Source organism: Nannobrachium achirus (genome assembly GCF_963921795.1).
Source record: "Nannobrachium achirus genome assembly, chromosome: 13".
Taxonomy (NCBI): domain Eukaryota; kingdom Metazoa; phylum Chordata; class Actinopteri; order Myctophiformes; family Myctophidae; genus Nannobrachium; species Nannobrachium achirus.
In genome coordinates, this window is record NC_137833.1 from 28,612,464 (window position 1) to 28,627,953 (window position 15,490).

Here is a 15,490-nt window from a genome sequence, read left to right on the forward strand (position 1 = left end):
GACACACCAGTACACAACTAAGTATAACTCAGACTTGTAACAAAGAAAAACACATTAACTGTGACGTCAAGGCAATGGTGCGTCAAGTCTAAACCAGGGGAACCTGGAGAGCTACGTGGGGGCAAAGGGGACGTTGGCATAGTTTACATGCTGGAGGCAGACAGTGATGAGGAGGGGAGGTCCTACCCATTTAGGCCTAGAATTATTGAATGCTTTAACCAGTGAAAAATAGCAGATATACAAGCTCTCGCTGCGAGCTTGTAGATCTGCTATTTTTGAAAAAGTCGTGAAAATGTGTGCAAATCTTTGAATATATGTATTTTCAAAGCGAACATTTGTAATTTTGCTTCTGGGTGGTCCCTGGAACTAAATATATTGAGATGGGGGTCCGTGGCCAAATAAATATCATTTTGGGGGTCCTTCCCATGAAAAGGTTTGAGAACCACTGACATAGTAGTCTCTCAAGAACAGACTAACTGAGCTCCAGTTAAGTGAAAAGGACCTTTTCTTTGACGATGGCTGGCCAGATTGCTGACATAGAAACATAGGTTTTTAAAAAAAATCTTAGAAGGATTCAAAAGACACTTCGAATCGGGTCAAAATTCAAATTTTCAGGATTTTTCAAAAATAGTAGATCTACAAGCTCGCAGCGCGGCACTCGGTGCCGCGCTGTGAGCTTGTATATCTGCTATTTTTCAATAGTTAAAGCATAAAATAATGATACACAATAATGTGTACCCGTTCTAAATGGGCTTTAAGTGCACTATGCCAGAAGTTATAAACCCCTCCCTCCTTCACAAGATACCTGTAAAAACAGCTAAAGCTTATTACGTCTGGGCTTGTTGGGGCGCTGGCAGAGAGAGTGTGGTTCGGGGAGTGGTGGAGGACGGTGATCGTGTGCACACTGCGGTGTTGAAGTTTTTTTTGGACAAAATTCCATTTCGTCATATTTTAGTCACCTGAAATGTTCTAGTTTTAGTCGACTAAATCTACAGTTGACTTTTGTCTACAAAAAATGATTTTGGCGGGCCTTGACGGTGCCGTTAATGCCTGCTTTTACACTTGGTTGCACGCTGAGAATGACAATCTATAAGCGTCGCAGTGTTGTGAGCTTGTAGATCTGCCATTTGCAGAGCACATCACCCGAACACAAAGTTTTTTTTATTGAATTTTCGCCAGTGAAAAAAAGGTAGTGGACGAACATTTTTGGTCATAGTTTTAAGTCGACCGAAAATCTACGCTGGTACACACTGTGTGTGTGTGTGTGTGTGTGTGTGTGTGTGTGTGTGTGTGTGTGTTGGTTTCGGGGTAGGGGAGGGGGGAGGGGGGGTATGCAATGCATTGGAGTATTGCTGAAGAAGCCCAGGAGGAAGGTGGCTGTGGTTCACTCCACTGTGTTCATCAGGCGACACACGCCGCCCTCTATAGCCAGAGACTGTCCAGGAACAGCACCTGGTGGCAGTCTGGAGATGTGAGTCTGCGGGGCGACAGGTGGTGGGAGGAGACGGTGAGATGACATGTATGTACAAAGCAGAGGAGACATAGAAACATAAGTTTTTCAAAAAATCTTAGAAGGATTCAAAAGACACTTCGAAGAATCGGGTCAAAATTCGAATTTTCACGATTTAAAAAAAATAGCAGATCTACAAGCTCGCAGCGCGGCACTCGGTGCCACGCTGTGAGCTTGTATATCTGCTATTTTTCAATAGTTAAAGCATAAAATAATGATACACAATAATGTGTACCCGTTCTAAATGGAGGAGACAGTGAGATGACATGTACACAGCAGAGGAGATCCTCATCACATTCCAAAACCAACCAAAAAACGTTTTAATACTTTTTTTTAAGTGGTGCTAACCGCTCCAATACGTGGCTTTGTGTGTACTATAGGGATGGGACGATATGAAAATCTCATAACACGATTATTGTTACAAAAGAAATCACAATTTGCGATATTATCGCAATAATCGAAATCCATTATCCTGGGGCGGAACATTTGCCAAAAAATAGCAGATCTACAAGCTCACGCTTGTAGATCGGCTATTTTTGGCAAAGACATTTGATAGAGAGTGAAAAAAGACTGTATCAAGTACGTATATTATAAGTACCTTTTACCAATTCCGGATATGCAGCTCGGCAAATAAAAGGTGAATTGATCCCAGTGCATGACAGAGGAAGATATCACAATAAATTAAATCCCCACGATACGATTATCGTGAGTGTTTTTTATCGCGATAAACGATAATATCGCGTATAGTCCCATCCCTAGTGTGTACGTGTCTTTCCAGGTGTTTTTCCATGGTATCAAATATTGATGTCGTCACATATCCAGGTGTTTTTCCCATTGTACCAATATATACCAATATTTGACCCCCTACGTGTTACGTCATGTGGGTCTATCACTGGCAGCAGCTTAACCCCAGTGTAATTTTTCTTTTCATCGCTGGACAACTACATAAATGGGCATGTCTTTATTTCAGATTTGTATTCAAATATTGGACTATATAACTGTTAGATCTAAAATGATGAGACGTGCCAACTTGCGCACGAGTAGGCCATACATGGCCTACCTGTGCGCCAGCAGGGCGCGCCATGAGGTGCGCTCACCACTGGCATCACCACTGGCATCACCAGATATGCTGGTCCCTGACTGGCCTACAGGCTTAAACAAACACAGACACTGACATACGCAGCCCGAACGCAGTACTTGTGCGCTCTGCTGGCGCAAGTAACTAGTGAATACCTCTGTGTGCATCTATGGGGATAGAAAGGATAGAAAGGAGGTGGAAGGGTGAGTCAGGGTGTGTGTGTGTGTGTGTGTGTGTGTGTGTGTGTGTGTGTGTGTGTGCACGCACACGGGGGAGGGGGGAGAGAGGTTTTGTGCTGGATAAGAGGGAGATTTAGAGGAGGAGAGGAGGGGATGCAAACACAGCTGTGAGATCTGGGAGCAAAGCCTCCTCCACTGAGGAGGAATCATCAAAGGTGGCCGTCTTGCCCTGTGCCAAGAGAACCTGCAGCCAGCAGCCAGTCCTCTCTGCCTTCACAGAGGTTGGAAGAAAGAAGCCCCCGGCACTGTGTCTGTGTGTGTGTGTGTGTGTGTGTGTGTGTGTGTGTGTGTGTGTGTCAGGGATGGGACGATAAGCGATATTATCGTTTATCGTGATAAATCTCTCACGATAATCGTATCGTGGAGATTTAATTTATCGCGATAACGACCTCCGTCATGCACTGGGATCAATTCACCTTTTATTTGCCAAGCTGCATATCCGGTACAACTTAAACCCTCTATAATTGGTAAAAGGTACTTATAATATACGTACTTGATACAGCCTTTTTTCAATCTCTATTAAATCTCTGCCAAATAAAAAAAATTGCCGATCTACAAGCTCACAGCGCGTCGCGTTGCAACGAGTTGTGAGCTTGTAGATCGTGATGTGAGCTGTGAGCTTGTGAGATGTGAGCTTGTAGATATTTTTTGGCAAATGTTCCACCCCAGGATAACGGATTTGAATATCGCGATAATATGGTAAATCGCGATTTCTTTGGTCACAATAATCGTGACATGAAATGTTCATATGGTCCCATCCCTAATAGTGCGCGTGTCTGACCAAGTCACAGAATAGGCCTGACATCACTCCTCCCGCCACAGGAGGTGTCATCTCTGGGCTGGGACCTTTTTTTAGGTCTGCACTGTGGCCCCTGCAGGCAACCCAGAGGGCAGCTGTCACTGCTGTGGGACAACAGCCAGACAGGGCCCAGGCACACATGGCAACGCTCTCAGGGGCTATTATGCCTCCGCTGGCCCTCACTGTGTTCTTCATCTTCTCTTCATCTTCAGAGAGACGGGGTTAAAGAGAGGTCCCGCTTAAACTGCTCAGCGTGAAGAGCCATCAGTGAGTCACTATCGTCTGAGGGTGACACGCTAAATGGTCTTCCTTTTGATGTCCGGGTGACGTGAAGGGAAACAGGCCATCCAAATTCATTTAAATTTGTACCAGCTTGAATGCTGCAGATGAAAATATCGTTATTGACTGCGCCTTGTAACGGCCTTTACAAAGTCAGTAGACGTTTATACTACGTCTGTTGTTTTTGTCAAAGAGAATATTGATGAAGACGTGATGTGTGTCTGTGCCATCAACCCTCATACCACCCCACCCCACACCAAGACCTTAGTTTATTTTCAAATTGGTCAATGCAGGAATATTGAGTTGGCAAGGGCTTTCTAAACCAAACATGTAGAGCAATACCTCGACCACACTCTTTGCTGGACCGTTGCACTAGCACACAGTTCTTAGCTTACTACACTACAGTACTTCACATAAAGCTCAGTAAGCCGTTATGACAGAGCCGTCATGCCTTGTTTACACTTAGTCGTTTGCCGGTGTCACACCCTGAAAGTAACAGTGCATGCTATGTTCAGTTTGACACAAGTAGTGCAAACCCTATCCCGGAAAATGACAGGGATGGCCCGGCGACCACTGCAGAAAAGAGTTACACCCCTGTTACAGCTATAGCATCCTCCCTGAGCAGGATGTGTAGGGGGTGCTGAAAGGGGTGAACATTAGCAAAGCAGCCCAACCGGATCTCAAGGCGAGTCATCAAGACCTGCGTTGACCTCCTGGCGCCAGCGTTTACAACCATATTCAACCTCTCTCTTAATCGGTTTGTGGCCCCCTCTTGCTTTAAGACGTCCATCACTGTCCCCGCACCCAAGAACGCCTCCCCATCTGGCCTGAACGACTACCGCCCGGTAGCGCTGAGTGACCTCAGTATTCATTAAGTGCTTCGAGAGCCCAGTAAAAGAGCACATCTGCTCTTCCCTCCCCAGCACACTGGACTGGACCCATGGCAGTTTGGGCACCGCTCCAACAGATCCACGGATGACTGTCTCTCAGGTGCTGCACGTCAGCCTTTCCAATATAGACAGCGAGAGGGTGATGTCACTGTGTCTGGCTGTTACTCATCAACTACGGTTCGGCCTTCAATAGCGCAGTCCCCACCAGGCTGGATAGCAAACTGAACATTCTAACTCATACATGGGCAACTGGTGGCCCGCGGGCCACATGCGGCCCCTAACTTCACTTAATTACCACATGTTAATACCGGAATACCGATTATATTATTGATTTTAGCTGTTACAATTACAAACATGCAAATTGCAAACCATGACCCGCTTTAATGACATCTGCATTACTTAGTTAATTTACAAGAAGTCTACACAATTAGAGAAGGTAGAGGAATTGTTATTTTGATCAATGTTTTCCTGTTCTCTCTCCTATTGGTAATGGAATTGTGGACAAAATCATATACAACGATAACAAAATATACTATGATTTGGATCTGAGAGGCTAGATCTCATCAAATGCTGATCTGTGGCTCAAATGCTGAATAAATAGTGGACCTTCATATGAAATAGGTTGAAAACCACTGCTATAGCATATAGAGGTATCTGCACAAGTGCACATATTATGGTTATGCCTTATTTGCACATATCGGTATAGATTTCTTACCAATGCTTATTGTTATGTTGTTGCTAAGTATGTTATGTTGTTGCTAAGTAGTATTAAGCATTTTTGGCTGCTTGTAACTGTATTAGTTTTGACTGATAAACCCTCTCGATTCTTGAGCCGATCTACAAGCTCACGACGTGTTTCAGCAGTGCGACACGTTGTGAGCCAGTATAAATCAAGCATCAGCTTACATGGTCCACGGTGGCCAGGCTGCAGTGGAATGAGATCTCCTTCCACGTCTCTGTCATCAGACAGCAGGTGTCCTGACGCTTCCGTGCCATCGGGGAGCCGGTCAGAATATACACATAGTGTCACTACTACGCAGTAGCACCAGATGTCACACCACCGGATTACCAATTAACATCCCCACGCTTGTTGTGTCTGCGGCCGCCTTCTCCGATGTGACACTTTCTGACCAACTTCCAGCAAAATCAGTTTACCTTGAACAGCTTCTATCAATATCAAGACTGTTTTTTACAACATTTTACAACTCTGCACAACTTTTTAGCCTGAGAGCATGTCGAATTTAAGTCGTCCTCTTCCCGTCTTAACTCTCTAACTATGCACCGTCTAGGAATGTCAAGGGGTCTATTTCAGGATTCCCTTGTGACTTTTCAGCGCGACTTCCAAAATCTCCTATTGAGAGGCGAGAGCTGTGAGGTTGCCTCATTTTTATAGCCGCTCAATGTGAAGTCCTTGTAGGGCTGTCACAATTATTGCGTAATCGTTTAATCGCAATTATTTGAGGTAATCGCAATTATTTTGCATAATCGTCATAATCGTTCCATGTTGAGAAATGTTAATATAGTTACAAACACTTTCAAAAAGTAGTGGAAATAACAGATCTACAAGCTCACAACGTGTCGCAATGCGACTATCAATGTTCTTTTTTGAATATAAAATTGACAAAAATGTCTAAAAAAATAAAACTGCCTAAAAGCCAAACAGAAATGTAATTGTCAACGACAAATACACAATTAAATCGTTAATCGCAATTATTTGAGTGACAATTAGTCCTTGTGTAGAAAATGCCCTGAAAGCCTGGGGCAGACCACTACTGTTTGCTCATCATGGACAATGTGGGTTAACTGTTCTTCGGTGAGAATTGAGAAGCTCATTGGCTGTTGACTCTCACAGACTTGTAAGTCTGTCACTATAGGCCTGGTGAGAAAATCAAACAGGTTTGACACACTAAACAAGTGGGATCAAGAGGTGATTTGCCTGGAAATTATGTGATTTTCTAATACTGTATGTAAATTATTTTAGACACTTTAGCTTGGGATTAACCACAACCATTAGTGGAATGTAGTTAAATATGTTAATATTTATTTGTTGTAGATTTCATAGATTGTACAGTTTCTATGGATTGATTATGATTTGTGATATCTTAAATCACGCAACTGAAGGTTCAAGTAGTAGTAGTAGTAGTTGTATTTGTTCATTAGGAGTAAATTAATACAATGTTATGTGCATATAACGGCCGCCTGCCGTATCTATAAGAACTATCGCAAGCTCAATTTAATTGACATATAAGATTGAGAATCGTAGGGAAAGTTATGTTGTCTGACTCTGTGCCTGCTTTTAATAGCCCTTAATTGAAGACAAGAGTACTAGTCTAAATAGAGATGTGACTGTCTTCTTTTTTTATATAAAAAAAGTATAATTTAATATGAATCGTTCTTGCCAGTTCCACTTGAACAATTACCTATAACATAGTTCCTGTCGCTGCAAACCCCAACTGTAGTGACGTGTCGTTCATGAGTGATTTGTTGATGAGAACGAATCACAAGAATGAATCATGAACGAATCGTTCATTTCCTTAAACTGTTATGTTTGCGCTTTCGTTCATATCAAATGGTGATCTGTGCCCTCCCCCTAATAGCCCTCGGCGTTCCCGCTACTCCAGCGACTGCGACAGTTCAGATATCGTCGTTGTCAGGTGAAAATCTTGTATGTCCAAAACCATTTGTTTTGCATTTATCATTTTAAAAATTATTTAAACTAGTGAAAACAGCTGATCTACAAGCAGTGCTTGTAGATCTGCTATTTTCACTACTTTTGTGCAAAGGCCTTGTATGATTTGCAAAAGAACGTACAAATTTGGAGATACGAGATTTCCACCCGACAACGACAATATACTAGTGTTGTTGCTGCTCTTATACCACCATTATTACTGGGGTTGGTGTGGGCCAGACAGTAGCCCCCCAGCGGGCCGCAAATGGCCCGCAGGCCGCCCTGGTGTAGACATAGGTAACCACATGTAAACTCCAATTCACATGGAGTGGCCCGCCTCTCCTTTCACCTCACAGTGAGGAATTTCACCGGAAGGACGTAGCGCAGATGGAGGAACACGCCGTCCCTCCCTGATCCACTGCCTTCTGAACAGCTGTAGGAGTCACTGGTACAGAGACCCATGCTGGCTTCCAACCCACCAACATGGCTGAGTGCTCAGCCAAGCCAGAGGCACTGTGGAGGAACCAAACTCCAGTATTCCAAAGCACTGGTCTTCCTAAATCAAGACGAGTATGGTATTTGAGCGGTGCCAGCCGCACCAACATTTGACCGTGTGTAGGTATGTCTGTCCGTATGAGTACAGTCTATGTCACTATTTCATACCATGGGAAGGGAGCACTGCTCACTTCACACCGGTGTGACTTTTTATTTCATGCTGATATATTAAAAATCACACCTGTGCGAAGAGAGCGGTGCAAACACAACACGTGTATATCTCCTTATATGGGCCGTTCTGTCCGTGACCGTCATTTACTTTATGTATATTAGTATGGATCTCCTTACATGGAGATCCATACTAATACATGTTGGCTATCCATACATGGAGATCTGTCCTAATACACACAAAGTGAAATGTAGGAGCGGTTTGCACAGCTCAAAAAGTATTTGTGACCCTGTGTCTCAGCTTATTGCCCCACATACGGTACTGTATACCAGAGTGTTTTATAGTTGACGGTGCCATTTCAGTGTGGAATGAAAAGACTTGTGGAGACTCGAAACTTGCTTGAGATAGATAATCCTACATGCTATCATTGTGAGGTTTCTGTGAAAGTTGTTATTATTGCATTGCAATGACTTTCATAGCACAGAATGACTTGAGAAGTTTAGCTTAAGGGACAGATTAATTTCCAAACTAAATTCTGTCTGTCTTGTTAATAATGCAATGATGTTTAAGTTAAGCAAGGTTTTAATGACTGGAGAAAATGCAAACGTGATGCAAATATTCATATTGAATATATAATAAAGCCGTTAATGGGAAAAGAGTGTTTATGTACAATGTACTGTATGACCGAAGCTGTGACAATGGCTTGCATTGATGCTGCGTGGTTCTTTAAAGTAATGCATGCCCTAGATTAATCCATATCTATACGAGCCGGGCCATCAGAGATCAGACAATGGGGCTGACAGGGTGGAAAAGGACTGGAGACATGAATTAGCATAGCTAGATGCCCTAGAAATACACAGACACAAACCTTCTGTAAGTCTGTTGTCAGCTTGTTACCCTGCGTCTGAAGTAACCACATGACAGAGCCATGGTCGAGTCAAAACACAACATAATGTCCCTTTGTATCTGTGTGCAAAAAAAAAAGAAACAACGACCCAACATGCTTTGGTGATATGAATGTGTTTAAGTGCTGAAAAAGCCACACATTAACACCACAGACACGGCCATAGAATAAATATAGCTCCAACGAGAATGTAGCTGCTTTCATGTTGTGGTTTGCACATTCTATTCTTATAAAACATTTACAAAAACAATCATGGGGCATTTATTCTCCATGCAAAATGGAAAATAAAAACAAAATGTGCCATAATAAAAGACATTTGTCATGACACAGACCCAAGCCCAGACAATAGCCAGGAGGCCCGAATTGCAAGCCGCGTTTGAAATTTCTCTGGCCTTATATAATTTGCGCGGCCACAAGCTTTATAGTGGTAATGATGTCCAGGAGGGGTGAACCCAGCCATACAGAGAGGGGGCTGTGTTGCCCGCGCTCCTCTTTCATCTGTCCAATCATCACAGGACAATAAAACAATAGCCTAACTGTTTGTGCAGCAACACCCCTGCTGCTCCACGGAGCTCTGTGATCTGCCCAGCGTGACTGATGAGACACCATGTCCTGCATGGTGGGGCTCATCCACCATGTCCTGCACGGTGGGACTCATACACCATGTCCTGCACGGTGGGGCTCATCCACCATGTCCTGCACGGTGGGACTCATACACCATGTCCTGCACGGTGGGACTTATCTACCATGTCCTGCACGGTGGGACTCATCCACCATGTCCTGCACGGTGGGACTCATCCACCATGTCCTGCATGGTGGGACTCATCCACCATGTCCTGCATGGTGGGACTCATCCACCATGTCCTGCACGGTGGGACTCATCCACCATGTCCTGCACGGTGGGACTCATCCACCATGTCCTGCATCCACTATGTCCTGCATGGTGGGACTCATCCACCATGTCCTGCATGGTGGGGCTCATCCTGCATGGTGGGGCTCATGCAGGGCAGACAGTCAGTCACAAAGGTGAATGTCTGAATGAAACCAGGCATTCTCTCTCTCCCCACAGTCCAATCAACTCAGTTCATTTTTAACCACTTAAACCCTCTCTAGACCAGTGGTCCTCAACATGTGGGTTGGGACCCCAGAGGGGTCCCCAAATTATTTTGTGGGGTCCTCCGATGATTGCACTAATGTGCAACATTGTTTTTTCACTTTACAGAAAACAAACCGACATATGATTTGAGTGTATAGAGGGTATCTGCACATTTCTAAAGTGACAATTAAATTCCCTGCCAGGCCCGATAGTCCCGAGATTATTCCAATGTCTTTCCCCGCCAGGCCCGATAGTCCCGAGAATTAAAAAAAAAAAAAAAAAAAAAAAAAAAAATCAATCAATTTTTTTTTTTTTTTTTTTTTTTAATTTTGACCCCAAAAAATGGAGTAGGCATGATAGCAATCGCGAAATTTCATGTTTAACCCCCATAGCAACCCCATCTTTCAAGCATGGTAGCCATTTTGGCAGCCATCTTTGTTAAACATAGTGGCTGTTATCTCAGGAATGCCTGAACGGATTTCCATTCGGATTTTTTTGTTTGAAAGCTGTGAGCAAGGTGGACACACGTGGTGCATTATCTAGGCATGGGTGTGCATGATCCGTGCACACCCAATTACATGGAAGTCTATGGAGACGAATGGCAGGTGGGAGTACGGAGGTATGTTAAAATGGCGGTCAATGTGTTAAAGGACCCTTTTAACACATCGGCTGCCCAAAAGGTGGCACCAGAGCCCCAGCTAAGTGCCCAAAGCCACCTCCATAGAAGAATACAAGGCCCTGTTGCGTCAATGCATGCGTCATGACGTCACTTGGTCACATGAGCGCAGACAGGATGTTATTGTGTAACTTACTGTATGGGCCAGTGTTGATCATAGCTGTTCATTGCCATCAGAGATAAAGGGCGTTAAAGATGGGGAAATGCATTGGAGTATACAGAGAAAAACGGCCGCGCGATGCTCTCAGCGTCGACTCGAAGCGACTAGCGGCTAATGGGCTACATCCAGGCGCAGCCCCAACGTAACGGTGAGATTTAAAGTTAATACTGTAAATACAGTAAACACATCAACGCGTCGTGGGCCTCCAGAGACATCAAAGAGATTGGCGTGTAGACACCTCGTGGGCACCCGCTGAGTTAATACCTCCAAAATTACAAATTTAATATTGGCCAAACTGTCAGATTAGAGGCAGAAATTGTGAAAATAGACGATCTACATGCTCACAACGCGATGGCGGTCTGTGTCTCAGAGGAGGGCTGTGGGCAGGTCAGAAACCCGTCATCTTGTGACATCATCGATGGAGAATCCAAGCTAATAGAAAATGCAGGCTTTCTATTCCTGAAAAGTTGCAATGTTTCTCGCGATAATAAGAATTGAATTTTTTTTTTTCAAAGATATTGTTTAAAAAGAAATCTGTCAAACGATGATGTCACAAGACTATGGATTTCTGAACTTCCCACAGACTTGGACCGAGTAGAACCTTTTTTTTTTGCTATTTTATTATGAACATTAGTGAGGATCTATTATATGAAGATAGATTGAAAAGTGGCAAAGTCGTCCTTTAAGAAAAAAATCACACCCAATGTGAAGTGAGCGGTGGTCGTGCTTGCATAACGTCTTCGGACTGGGATTTGAGTCTAGGATGTACAGGCTATGCTACACACACACGTTTTGCTATGGCAAAACGCTGAGGAAAAAGGCTACAGACACACGCACAGCCACTCTATGGAGCGGTTTACCACCGCTCAAAAAAAGTGAGTACTTTATCCCCACTGACATACAGTATGTATACGGTATGTATACATGAGGTATAGGGGGTACTAGTACAAATCCAGTCCGACCTCTGTCCTAAATAGCCCCTTGCTCCCCGTGTATCAGGCCTTTCATGTTCTTATCGCAGGGGAGCGGGGCAGGAGGGACCCTGGCTCAGTGGTCAGTAAGACCCTCAGTGGGATGCCAGGAGGAATGGAAGGAATTTGTGGCAGAACAGGAGCTACAGTGAGCGCTGTGCATCCAAGCTCACTGGGTCCTTCTTTTGCTCTGCTGTCCCTATGGACAGAATGCACAGGGGTGTCGCACCAAATGCTGGGGGCTGGGTACAAGGATTCACTGCATTATTGTGCTTTAACTATTGAAAAATAGCAGATATACAAGCTCACTGTGAGCTTGTAGATCTGCCATTTTTGAAAAATCGTGAACAAGTCTTTGAATATTTTCTTTGAATATTTCAAAAACAGCGATCTACAAGCACCAAGTGCCACGCTGTGACCTTGTATATCTGCTATTTTTCAATAGCTAAAGTATATAAAACAATTAAAGGCGCCTCCACCTTGCCCCCCCCCCTTGTGACACCCCTGAGAATGCATACATTCCATACACATAGTGCCCAGTACTGCAGTTAAAACCCATTTATTTACCTGAAGTCCCCCATGTCAGTTTTCAGAAAAAAACCTATGTTGCAACAACATATCAGTGGTTTCCCCAAAAGGACCCCCAAAATGATATGTTATTGGCCAGAAACAAAGATTTGATATAGATTTTTTTCGCTTTAAAATATATATAAATATTCAAAGAATTGCGCAATTTCATTTTCACAATAAAAAAAGGCAGATCTACAAGCTCATAGTGCGGCACGAAGTGACGTGCTATGAGATTGTTTCTCCGCTATTTTTGAATAGCCAAAGTTTAAAATAATTAAATTAGTTAAAATCCATCAATTTTCTGAAAACCTTATGTTGCTTTATTAGTGGTTCTCAAACATTTTTCATGTCAAGGACCCCCCAAAATGATATGTATTCAAATCAGTTGAATTCTCAGTTGAATTCAACATGGAAAACTGATAAAAACAGGTGCTCTGAAGTTGAACCATGACGCGCCTAAAGTCCTCAATTCCAAATGGGTACATTATGTGCTATATATCGTCACTGTCGGGCAGAAACCTTGTATCTCAAAGTTTCAAATTTGTATGTTTTTTTCGTAAATTAAAGCCTTGCTTCATCATAAAAGACTGTCACACAAAACTAGTGAAAATAGCAGATCCACAAGCACACAACGCCTTGCATCACTTTTAAAATGATAAATACAAAAGGAACGGTTTTGAACATACAAGGTTTCCACCCGACCACAACAATATATAAAGCAACATGAATCGGGCTAACAAGCGCTCGTAATCAAAAATCAACGTTTAGAAAAAAAAAAGTTTCCCCAAGAACAGGGATAGAGTTCTGCAGCGATCTGCCCACCTCGTTATGCAGGGGCCGCCACTGTGTGAAAGGAGAGATGGCGTGCTCACATTCTGCCACAAGGGCCCGATACACACGGAGGCACATTTACACACGGAGGCACATTTGGCAAATACGCCCACTGACACCGATATCCCCAGTGGAGCGTGACTTACTGTAAACTCACTACGTGGCTACTTCAGGAGCAGGTAAGGCCATGGAGAGAGAGAGAGAAAGAAAGAGAGGCTGTGTGTGTGTGTGTGTGTGTGTGTGTGTGTGTGTGTGTGTGTGTGTGTGTGTGTGTGTGTGTGAGAGAGAGAAAAGAGAGAGAGAGAGAGAGAGAGAGAGAGAGAGAGAGAGAGAGAGAGAGAGAGAGAGAGGGCTTGTGACAGAGTGAGGGGAAGGAGGGGGGATTGGAGGGCAAACGCTTTGAAATCTGAACCAGATTTGCTTGAACAAACAGTACCCTCTCTTCATGAGCACTGACAGAACTACATCCATAAAAGAGAGATCAGCCTCGAGCCTAATTTATGCTCCGTAGAACGATGGTGCCGCCGCCTGCCAGAGAAAGATCTACAAGCTAAACAAAGCTTGTTGGCTTGCAGATCTGTTCTTTTTTTTAACTGCACTTTTATTTGACCATTCAGTCACTCACGAATCGTAATAATTAGAAACGTTACAGTCCCACATACAGTGCTGTAACACAGGAGACAGGTTTGTACGCTGCCACACAAACTACATGCACAGATGAATCAAGTATGAAGAAATATTAGTGTGTGTTTATTTTGAACTTGTGACACAGGGATTTAGGAAGATTTGTCATAACTACATTAATAATGTGTTATTGTATTTACAATTTACATGCATATTATGAACATGCACTTATACCAGGGTTCCCAAATAGGCGGCCCGTGGGCCATTTGCGGCCCGCGGGGGGCTACTGTCTGCCCCACGCCAACCCCAGTAATAATGGTGGTATAAGAGCAGCAACAACACTAGTATATCGACGTTGTCTGGTGGAAATCTCGTATCTCCAAATTTGTACGTTCTTTCGCAAATCATACAAGGCCGTCGCACAAAAGTAGTGAAAACAGCAGATCTACAAGCACACAACGCCTCGCGGTGCGAGGCGTTGTGTGCTTGTAGATTGTCTGTTTTCACTAGTTTAAATAATTTTTAAAATGATAAATGCAAAACGAATGGTTTTGGACATACAAGATTTTCACCCGACAACGACGATATCTGAACTGTACCATAGACATAATTCGGCCCTTGGGGAAAACTAATTGGGGAACCCTGACTTATACTATACAGTACACGTACTACACGCACACATGCACTCAGGTGCATTATAAATCCAATGACACATTTTACCGATCATGAAGGCACTGTACAGTGTACACTACTTCCTTTCATTTGCAACCGAGGCCAATTTGTGAGTTTATATAATACAGCCAATTGGGCAATTTGCTCAGGAGGAATATGAACAACTGTATGAAAGCTGCTCTGGGTTCCTTATTGTGCAGTTTGACACGTTTCACAAACCTGTTACATCACAAGAACTAGGCTGATTTTTCCTGGAGACTAATTTGTTTCTTCGGTCACATTTTTCTAATAAGCAGTCATACATTCTGGAAAATTTGATGTAAAACAACCTTCGCAAAAGGCTCGAAGCAAAAATCTATGACTCAAACCACAAGTCGTGAAAGAAGAAATTCTCCGTAAATTATGAAAACAACATGTCTCAAGTAACTTCAAGCGATTGGCCCTAGCCAATGAAACGTAATTACCATTATGTTTATGTGAATTAACATGTCAAAAGTCTAAATTGCCCAGAGATCTAAAACAATTCCTGTACATGTTCAGATAGAGATGGCTGTGTTTACATATCGTCACTGTCGGGCAGAGACCTTGTATCTCCAAGTTTTTGTTTTTCATAAAGCAAAGCCCTGCTTCATCACGCAAGACTGTCGCACAAAACTAGTGAAAATATCAGATCTACAAGCACACCACGCAAGGTGTTGTGTGCTTATAGATATAAGCTATTTTCACTAGTTTAAATCATTTTTAAATTGACAAATACAAAATGAACGGTTTTGAACATACAAGGTTTCCACCCGACAATGACGATATCCACGTATTTTCAAAGAGTGCCATTATGTGAAGGCAAACTTTGAAAGGATGT

General features: G+C 43.3%; 1 protein-coding gene across 1 annotated transcript in view; it reads right to left on the reverse strand.

Annotated features, from left to right (window-relative positions):
* Positions 1 to 1,256: 1,256 nt before the first annotated feature.
* tasp1 (taspase, threonine aspartase, 1) overlaps positions 1,257 to 15,490 on the reverse strand; it is a 50,925-nt gene continuing 36,691 nt past the window's right edge. The window contains exon 14 of the mRNA XM_080739946.1: positions 1,257 to 1,477. Within this exon, the coding sequence (XP_080596072.1) occupies positions 1,385 to 1,477 (93 nt within the window). The 3' untranslated portion in view covers positions 1,257 to 1,384. The remainder of the gene's footprint in view (positions 1,478 to 15,490) is intronic.